The sequence below is a fragment of the Silurus meridionalis genome, chromosome 8, assembly GCF_014805685.1.
Source record: "Silurus meridionalis isolate SWU-2019-XX chromosome 8, ASM1480568v1, whole genome shotgun sequence".
Taxonomy (NCBI): domain Eukaryota; kingdom Metazoa; phylum Chordata; class Actinopteri; order Siluriformes; family Siluridae; genus Silurus; species Silurus meridionalis.
In genome coordinates, this window is record NC_060891.1 from 29,299,379 (window position 1) to 29,309,378 (window position 10,000).

Consider the following 10,000-nt stretch of genomic DNA (forward strand, 5'->3'; position numbering starts at 1 on the left):
ACATCTCTCTCTCTCTCTATATCTCTCTCTCTCTCTCTCTCTCTCTACATCTCTCTCTCTCTCTCTCTCTCTCTCTCTCTCTCTCATCTCCCTCTCTCTTCTCTCTCCCTACATCTCTCTCTCTTCTCTCTCTCTCTCTCCTCTCTCTACATCTCTCTCTCTCTCTCCTCTCTACATCTCTCTCTCTATATATATATATCTCTCTCTTCTCTCTCTCTCCCTCTCTCTCTCTTCTCTCCCTCTCTCTACATCTCTCTCTCTTCTCTCTCTCTCTACATCTCTCTCTTCTCTCCTCTCTCTCTCTCTCTCTCTCTCTACATCTCTCTCTCTCTCTCTCTCTCTCTCTCTCTCTCTCTCTCTCTCTCTACATCTCTCTCTCTGCCTACATCTCTCTCTCTATCTTCTCTCTCTTCCTACATCTCTCTCTTCTCTCCCTCTCTCATCTCTCTCTCTCTCTCTCTCCCTACATCTCTCTTTTCTCCTCTCTCTACATGTCTCTCTCTTCTCTCTCTTTCCCTACATCTCTCTCTCTTCTCTCCTCTCTCTTCTCTCACTTGCTCTCTACATCTCTCTTCTCTCTCTCTCTCTACATCTCTCCTCTCTCTCTTCTCTCCTCTCTCTCTACATCTCTCTCTTCTCTCCTTTCTCTCTCTACATCTCTCTCTTCTCTCCCTGTCTCTCTACATCTCTCTCTCTATCTTCTCTCTCTCTCCCTACATCTCTCTCTTTCTCCCTCTCTCTACATGTCTCTCTCTTCTCTCTCTCTTTCCCTACATCTCTCTCTTCTCTCCTCTCTCTTCTCTCACTTGCTCTCTACATCTCTCTCTTCTCTCCCTCTCTCTACATCTCTCCTCTCTCTTCTCTCCTCTCTCTACATCTCTCTCTCTCTCCCTTTCTCTCTCTCTCTCTCTCTCTCTCCCTACATCTCTCTCTCTTCTCCTCTCTCTCTCTCACTCTCTCTCTACATCTCTCTCTTCTCTCCCTCTCTCTTTTCCCTCCCTCTCTCTCTCTCTCTCTCTGCGCATGCGCGGGGGAAGAGTGAGCGTGGCGTGTAGAGCACGAGGCGGTTGGTTTTCTGCGTTTCTTCGCAACTTTTTCCTTAAACATCTAGGAATATTTAGTGTGTGTGTGTGCGCACGCTAGCGTGCCTGTGTGTGTGTGTTTGTGAGTGTGAGAGAGCAAGTGTGTGAGTGAGTGAGTGTGAGTGTTTAGCATGGCGTCTTCAAACGCGAGGGTGTTTGAAAGTTTGACTCGCCGGCACGGTGTGCGGGTGGTGTGTGGTGTGAGTGTAGAGAAGTGTGTGTTAGCTATTTTCTGAATAGTCTCGATAAAGTGACCAAATTAGTTCAGAAAGGAATTGTGATAAGAAAGTCTCCTGCTAAGAAAGTCATGTTGTCTAATGTTCCTCCTTTCATTAGTGATGAGGCGATTCTTAAAGAGCTGTCTCGATACGGGCGAACTGTCTCCCCCATGAAAAAAATCCCCCTTGGCTGTAAGTCCCCACTGATTAAACACTTGGACCTGTAGACCAGAGCCCCACTAGTGACGTACCTACCCCAAAGGAGCCATGCTCGGCTGAACCGGGCCCGGCTAAGACCTGCACGTCTGAACCGGACCCAGAGAAGCCCTGCTCGGCTGCACCAGACCCGGAAAAGCCCTGCTTGTCAGAACCGGACCGGGAGAAGCCCTGCTTGGCAGAACCGGTCCCGGGGAAGCCCTGCTTGGCAGAACCGGAGCAGGAGGAACCAAGAGAAACTGGGAAAGTCACAGTGGACTCTGGAGCGGTGCTTGAGCTGCCTGCGCTGGCAGAGGCAGGCACAGGGGTGCAGAGCTGTCGCCAGGAGGCACCAGTCACTACACTAGTGCAAGGGGACAGGGGGAAGTGGAGATGGAAGAGCCTCTTTTCAAAGTTCCGGCAAAAAGGAAGAAACGAGGTAGGGGACAAGGGAAAAAACAGGCTAAAAAAGAGGTAAAGGCGGATGAAGCTGAATCAGACAGTGATGATGGCATGTCTGATTCCGTGTTTAGTCAGGAGTCTCAGGAGGAAGCACTAGATGTTCTGTATACTGCTGAAGATATAAAGGAGTTTTTAAGAACCACAAAGTGGCAAAAGAATATTTCAGTTGAGTTCTTCCCTAACCGCAAACAATTTATTTATGACGTTAAGCATTTTAGAAGAGAGGGTTCCTTCACCGAGCAAGAGATATTCCATCTAAAGAAGCTGATAACGAAGGTCAATAGGGAGAACTCTGATGAAGATTGAGAAAGTGTGCAGTGTTTTTTTATTTATTTTTTTACCCTAACCCTAACCCTATTTTTTTTTACCATTTGTTTGTTCTTATCTATATTAATTTTTTTTTATGGAAGGAATCCAGATTGTGAGTTTTAACATAAATGGAGCAAGGGAACATGATTTCATTTTAAACTGCAGCACTGCAGAGTTTTTAGTTTTGGGAGGGGATTTTAACTGTACAGCAAAAAATATGGACAGGAATCATGCAGAACCTCATACGCCTTCCCGTAAGCACCTGTGGGAGCTGGTGGAGACCCACGACCTCTGTGACGTATGGAGAAATTTCAATAAAAACCAGAGGCAGTACACGTGGGCTCACTCCATCGACAACACGCTCTCCCTGGTGAGATTAGATCGATTTTATGGTTTTAAGCATGAACTGACTTATTTTACAAAGTGTTTTATTTTTCCAGTAGGCATCTCAGATCATTGTATGGTTCAGTGCACCATCGCTAAAAAGAATGTTAAACCTAGGAGTGCCTACTGGCATTTTAACACTGCACTTTTAGAAGATGCTAATTTTAGAGAGTCTTTTATTTTTTTATGGAATTGTTTTAAACGTGAAAAGGCAGCTTTTGACTCCCTACAGCAATGGTGAGATGTAATCAAGGCACAAATTAAGATTTTATGTCAACAGTACACTCTCAATGTCACGAGAGACATTGCCAGATCTCTGAAAGCTCTGGAGATAGAGACGGTGGCCCTCAAATGCAAAAAAGCCAAAATGAACGACCTGCTAGGTACTGCAGTGCAGGGGGCGCTGGTCCGGTCACGCTTTAAAAGCGTCACTGAGATGGATGCTCCTTCTAAGTTCTTCTTTAGTTTAGAGCAAAAGAATGGACAGAAAAGGTTTATGCAAGCTGTGTGGACAGAATCAGGGGATCTCGTATCAGAGCCTTCTGAAATTCGCCAGCAGACAGTCAGCTTCTATTCTAAGCTGTATAGCAGTGAGAAGTCAGGGGCACAAGAGGTGGAAGAGAGCTTCCTTAAAGATCTGCCTAAGCTCACAGAGTCAGTGGCCGGAGAGTTGGACAGGGAGCTGTCCCTCTCTGAGCTTCAGGAGGCTCTCCAAGGCATAAAGAATGGGCGGGCGCCAGGAATAGATGGTCTCCCCGTCAAGTTCTTCAAGGCATTCTGGGAAGTAATAGGGCAGGATGTGCTGGAGGTTCTGAGGGAGAGTGTGAGAGGTGGTCAGCTCCCGTCAAGCTGCAGGAGGGCCGTTTTGACCCTGCTGCCAAAAAAGGGAGACCTGACCCAGCTGAAGAACTGGCGCCCGGTGTCGCTGCTGTGCACTGACTGCAAGCTGGTGTCGAAAGTATTAGCATCAAGACTGACGAAGGTGATGGAGCAGATTATTCACCATGACCAGACGTACTGTGTGCCTGGCAGGTCGATATTTGATAACGTTTACTTAATTCGTGACATTTTGGATGTCTCCAGGCTATTGGGCGTGAGGACTGGTCTGATTTTCCTAGATCAGGAAAAGGCTTTTGACCGGGTTGAGCATGAATATTTGTGGAAGATGCTGGAAAGCTTTGGGTTCAACCTCGGTTTCATAGCCATGATCAAGGTGTTGTTCAGTGAAATTGAGAGTGTACTGAAGGTAAATGGTGGTTTATGTGCTCCTTTAAGAGTGTACAGAGGGATCAGGCAGGGCTGTTCACTGTAAGGAATGCTGTACACTCTTGCAATCGAACCTCTTTTAATCAATCTAAGGGGTTCTCTTTCTGTTTTTAATATTTCACGTGCCAATGCTTCACTTTACCTGTCGGCATATGCGGATGACGTGGCAGTAATGGTGGGAACCCAGTCTGATGTGGATGTTTTGACTGATGTTTTAGGAAGGTTTGAACTTTTATCATCAGCAAAAGTAAACTGGGGAAAAAGTGAAGCAGTTTTAGTTGGGGAGTGGGGAGGTGGGGAGCCGACACTCCCAGGAGGTTTGGTGTGGAAAAAAGGAGGTTTTAAGTACCTGGGTGTCTACCTGGGAAGTGAGGAGTTTTTAAACAAGAACTGGGAAGGCACTGTAGAGCACATCAAGGGCAGACTGAGCAGGTGGAAGTGGCTGGTTCCAAAGATGTCCTACAGGGGGCAGACGCTGGTGATAAACAACCTGGCAGCGTCGTCTCTGTGGCACAAGCTGGCGTGTGTGGATCCACCACCAAACCTGCTAGCAAACATCCAGGCCCTGCTTGTTGACTTCTTCTGGGATGGTCTGCACTGGATTCCGCAGAGCGTCCTCCATCTGCCCAAGGAGGAAGGGGGGCAAGGGCTGGTCCATCTCGCCAGCAGGACGGCGGCCTTTCGCCTCCAGTTTATACAGAGACTCTTAACTGGGCCCAGGAAACTGGTATGGAGGACAGCAGCCAGTGGACTTTTGCACATGGCAGGAGGACTGGGGCTGGACAGCACTTTGTTTTTAACGGACACGGGCACGCTGAATGTTACTGGGTTACCAGTCTTTTACCGCGGACTTTAAAAAATATGGACTTTCTTTAAGAAAAGGATAAAGGGCTGCGGAACACTACACTGGCTGCTGAAGGAGCCCCTAGTCAATGGGAGTCGGCCGGACATCTCCGGTGCGACCACCCCCACACTGTCCAGGGCCATGATCGCCTCGGGGATCGTCACACTCGGGGAGCTGGTGAACATTGCGGGGACAGACCTGTCACGAGGGGAAGACCTGGCTGCACATATAGGGCTACGATCCCTGCACATAGCTAACCAGCTCCTGCTGAGATGGAGGTCTACATTAACGGCAGAGGAGCGTGTTCAGCTGAAGGACTATATAATCGGCGAGAGCGGTCCCGCAGAGGAGGAACCCTTTCCCCAGCTGGACATCGCTCCGGACCTCGACGTATGTGGTGGCCCCCTCCTGGAGTGCAGGGGTGAAGGGGAGATGAACTTTGGGACAGTGACGGGGAAGCTGCTCTACAGGGCCTGTGTTAAAGTTTTAAACAAAAAGAAACTGAGTGGGAGGGTGGACACCCAGTGGAGGAATTTTTTTGGTTTTAACAATGATATTAAGCCAGAGTGGAGACACTGTACAAACCACCATTACCTAAAAAAGCTGCCGACCTCCAGTGGAGGATTTTACACTGCATTATCTCTGTGAACTCTTTTATTTCTTTTTTAAACCCCAATGTTTTACAAGACTGTCCGTTCTGTTCACAGAGAGTAACTGTTTTTCATGCTTTTACTCAGTGCTCCAGGTTGCATTCTTTTTTTGAGTTTTTAAAATGTATTTTTAGTTTCTTGAATGTGACTTTTACTCTTCAGTGTTTTATTCTGGGTTTTAAGTACAGCAGGAGAAACAGTCAGTTGATTAATTTTATTTTTGGTCAAGCTAAAATGGCAATATACCTGAGCAGAAAGAACAAAATGGTTCAGAACACTGACTGTGATGCCATTCGAATCTTCTCCAGACTGACGAAATACAGGATTTTTGTTGATTTTAACTTTTACCAGAGTATGGGGGATCTGAAGATGTTTGAGACTGTGTGGTGTTGTGGAGAAGCTCTTTGTTTTTAAAAAGAAAGGGAATTGTACTTTGCACCAGAGCTCGGCTAAACGTTTACACCCACCCCCATTTTTTTAAACTGTCATTGTCTTGTTTTATTAATGTCTATTTAATGTTATTTATTTATTTATTTATTTATTATTTTTATCATGTTTGACTATTTATCTTTTTGTTTAACTTCTATGTCCTAGTACCTGATACCATCCAGGACATTACGTGACTTGTGTTAAATAAAGGAGTGTAAAAGTCAAAAGTCAAAAAGTGTCTCTCTCTCTCTCTCTCTTCTCTCACTCTCTCTCTCTCTCTCTTCTCTCCCTCTCTTCTCTCCTCTCTTCTCTCCTCTCTCTCTCTTATCTCCTCTCTCTCTCTCTCTCTCTTATCTCCTCTCTCTTCTCTCTCCCTCTCCCTACATCTCTCTCTCTTCTCTCCCTCCTCTACATCTCTCTCTCTCTCTCTTCTCTCCTCTCTCTTCTCTCCTCTCTCCCTCATCTCTCTCTTCTCTCCTCCTCTACATCTCTCTCTCTCTCTCTCTCTCTCTCTCTTCTCTCACTCTCTCTCTTCTCTCCCTCTCTTCTCTCCCTCTCTCTCTCTCCCTCTCTTCTCTCCCTCTCTCGCTCTCCTCTCTCTCTCCTCTTCTCTCCTCTCTCCCTCTCTCTCTCTTATCTCCTCTCTCTTCTCTCCCTCTCTCTCTCTCTCCTCTCTCTCCTCTCTCTCTCTTCTCTCTCTCTCTTCTCTCTCTCTCTCTTCTCTCTCCTCTCTCTCTCTACATCTCTCTTCTCTCCCTCTCTCTCCCTCTTATCTCCTCTCTCTCTCTCTCTCTCTCTCTACATCTCTCTCTCTCTTCTCTCTCTCTCTCTACATCTCTCTCTCTTCTCTCCCTTTCTCTACATCTCTCTCACCCCTCTTCTTTCTCTCCTCTCTCTCTCTCTCTCTCTTCTCTCCCTCTCTACATCTCTCTCTTCTCTCTCCCTTTCTCTCTCCCTCTCTCTCACCCCTCTTCTTTCGCTCCCTCTCTCTGTTGAATTAAACATGCTCCTGAAGTACCAGTGTTCCTGTCTCATTCTCCTCTTCAGATCTGCCTGATCTACCTCTATGTCTTACCTCTGAAAGGAGTTTGCTTCAGTTCAAGTCTGCAGCAGGAGATGATTCCACATCAACAGCCTAAAGATCCATGAAGTTACTGAGTAACTGAAGAACTTTGTGGATGGATTTTGATTCTGCTACAATGTGCTCAGGACCACAGTTTATATCAACAGTTCCTCATGTAAACGTCCATCACTGAACCCTTTATAACCTCAACACTGATGGAACTGTAATGATGGACATTCAGTGTTAAGGATGAGGTTCTCTTTAGAATCTGGTTCCTCTCAAGGTTTCTTCATTACAGCATCTCAGGGAGTTTTTCCTTCACCAGTCACCACTGGATCACTGATTAGTCTACAGTACTTCTACATTCCACCTTTTTAACCTCTTCCTCGCTGTAAAGCTGCTTTGAGTTGTTAAAAGCGTGAACTGAACCTCACCTTCTTCTGAAGCTGCTCGGTTTCTCTCCGCACCGCCTGAAGCCCGGGTCTCGGCTCCATGTTAAATCTCTCCGCTTACAAAAAGATTCACTCAGCAACACTGAAACTGTGGATCTGATTAATTAGCTTTAGCATCACTTCACAGCGCGCGACGCTGCAGTCGGTTGCTTAGAAACTCAAGAGGCAACCCACCGCTGACGTCATCAACATGCGCCGAACGAGCTGCTCTTTGCATACTGCTATATTTCACTTTCACACCACTGATATATTACTAACATAATATTCACATTTTATTAAGGAAAGGAAGAAAAATACAGAAAAAAAGAAAGAAACGATAAAAAATAATGAAATGAAGTGTAAACATGTATAGTTATAATAAAAAGAGGAGTTTAGATCTTTGAGTGGATCCAAAGTCCTGGTGATTTCCGACCTGAAAGTGGGAAATATTCCGTATTTACATTTGTGTATATAAAACTTACATAATCATCATCATCATAATAATAAAAGATTTGTATGAAAATATGACTCATCAATATCTTTTTATCAAAATCAAATATATTTTTTTAGATAAAGTCAAGAAAGTAAATAAACATTTAACCTCAACCCAACAAAATGGCAACAAATCAGCCATATTTAAAATCAGTAGTTTAATAAGATCTCTTTTAAATGTTGAGTGTGAAAATTCACTGAATTCTGTCAGGCCAGTGTGTGTGTGTGTGTGAGGTGTTATACAGATAACAAACTAAATCACACTGTTTATGAACAATAATAATAATAATAATAATAAAGAAGGTTTGAAGTTGGAGTGCAGGATGTTCAGATTGTGCAGGTTTTTACTGATTGATTGGTTTCTGAATTTATTTCGTGTCTGTGTGTTGATGCGAGTTGTTTCTTGTTGTTTATTTTGTTGCATGTTTACAATCTGTGTTTTATAGATGAAATTATTCAAAAATCTAGAATTAGAACAGAATAACAGATGAAATGGAAATGTACAGGTATAAAAGGGAAGAAAACAAAGATGAAGATAGATTTATTATTTCAGCTTTATAATAATAATAATAATAATAATAATAATAATAATAATGTTTATCGAATGAGACAGACAGACAGACAGACAGACAGACAGACTCAGTCCCAGAAATAAACAAAGAGAAAATATTTATGTTCATTGATCAAAACATGCAGATTCACATGAACAAGTAAAATATTTCATTGATTTGATTTCTACAGCTTATGGAAAAGATCCAGTTACAAAAACATTTATTTTAGTTTATAATAATAAAACAGTAAATCAGATAAAACTCCGTAACCGTCTGTAAAGTCGCGAATGTGTTTCTGTTTCTCAACATCGTGTAAAAACAAACAGAAGCTCAGGAGCTCCAGGATCAGCAGCTCCAGGTTCAGCAGCTCCAGGATCAGCAGCTCCAGGTTCAGCAGCTCCAGGTTCAGCAGCTCCAGGATCAGCAGCTCCAGGATCAGCAGCTCCAGGTTCAGCAGCTCCAGGATCAGCAGCTCCACGTTCACAGGTCAGACGTCAGAGGGGAAAAGACTGTCTTCACGAGACCTGAACCACAGAAAGACCAGAACAAAATCACTCACTTCCAACAACTACATTCAAACTACACACAAACTGCACATACCTACATTTACATCTACTACACAAACAACATGAAACTACACACAAACTACATTTAACTACACATAACATGTAAACACATAACTAAACATAACAACATGTAAACACACATAACTACACACAAACTACACTGTCAGGAAACCCTGTACCACTCTGTCCCCACCCTCCACCACCCCTGCACCACTCTGTCCCCACCCCTGTACCACTCCTGCCCACCCCATCCCCACCCCATCCCCACCCCTCTACCACCCTGTCCCCACCCCTGTGCCACCCCGCCCCACCCCTCTACCACCCTGTCCCCACTCCTGTCCCACCCATGTCTCACATTACTTATTAAACCCTGCTCTCACGCCGACACCTGCCTGTTCAGGACCTGCTCCTGGTTCTGGTCCAGCTTGTGTTCAGGCCAGGTCCAGCTTCTTCTGAGTTTCTGACAGTTTGTCCTGTAGTCGTTTCTTCCTCCAGTCCAGGAATCTCCTGCGCGCTCGGTTCGCCTGCCAACCCGCCATGAAGCCCGCGGCGAAGGAGATCAAAATGGCGACCTGCAGTGTTCTGTCCGAGATCTCCGCCATGTCTCACACACTTCCACACACTTCCACACGTGTCTCACACAGAGGCTCGGTTTCACCTCTCAGTCTCCTTCAGAGTCACGCGCTCCGGCTCTGTCCCAAACCCAGCAGTACTCACTACACACTCATCACTACATACACCATACAGCTGTTCAAGTTTCATCAGGAAAAAACATCAAAACTGTTTCATTCTTACAAACAGTGAATAAAAAGCGAATACTTTTAAAATCAGTCTTTAATAAATATAAAAATACAGACTGGTGAGTAAAGTGTCATTATCCTTTAAACCCTACAGAGTGCTTTATAGTGTTCGATTAGCATGCAGCCGCTGGGTGGCGCTTGACCTCTGTGGTCCTGGTCTACGGCGGCTCTTCATGTCCAAACTGGTGACGTAAGAAGGTGTTTAATGAGGTAAAAAAAAAAAGTGTTTTTAATGAAAAACAACAAAAAAATGACTGT

General features: G+C 44.9%; 2 protein-coding genes across 2 annotated transcripts in view; both read right to left on the minus strand.

The window, feature by feature from the left end:
• Positions 1 to 7,513, minus strand: part of nphp1 (nephronophthisis 1) — a 42,683-nt gene extending 35,170 nt beyond the window's left edge. The window contains 1 exon segment of the mRNA XM_046855826.1: positions 7,337 to 7,513. Coding sequence (XP_046711782.1) covers positions 7,337 to 7,396 — 60 coding nt within the window. The 5' untranslated portion in view covers positions 7,397 to 7,513.
• Positions 7,514 to 8,477: 964 nt separating this feature from the next.
• Positions 8,478 to 9,858, minus strand: LOC124390120 (mitoregulin-like). The gene is made up of 2 exons (XM_046855851.1): positions 9,335 to 9,858; positions 8,478 to 8,900 (listed from the first exon to the last, which is right to left on the minus strand). The coding sequence occupies exon 1, from the start codon at positions 9,542 to 9,544 to the stop codon at positions 9,374 to 9,376; it is 171 nt and encodes a 56-aa protein (XP_046711807.1). The 5' UTR covers positions 9,545 to 9,858; the 3' UTR covers positions 8,478 to 8,900; positions 9,335 to 9,373.
• Positions 9,859 to 10,000: the final 142 nt, after the last annotated feature.

Bases quoted from the DNA above. Each gene is read 5' to 3' on its own strand.
- LOC124390120 (XM_046855851.1), bottom strand. From the start codon at position 9,544: ATGGCGGAGATCTCGGACAGAACACTGCAGGTCGCCATTTTGATCTCC.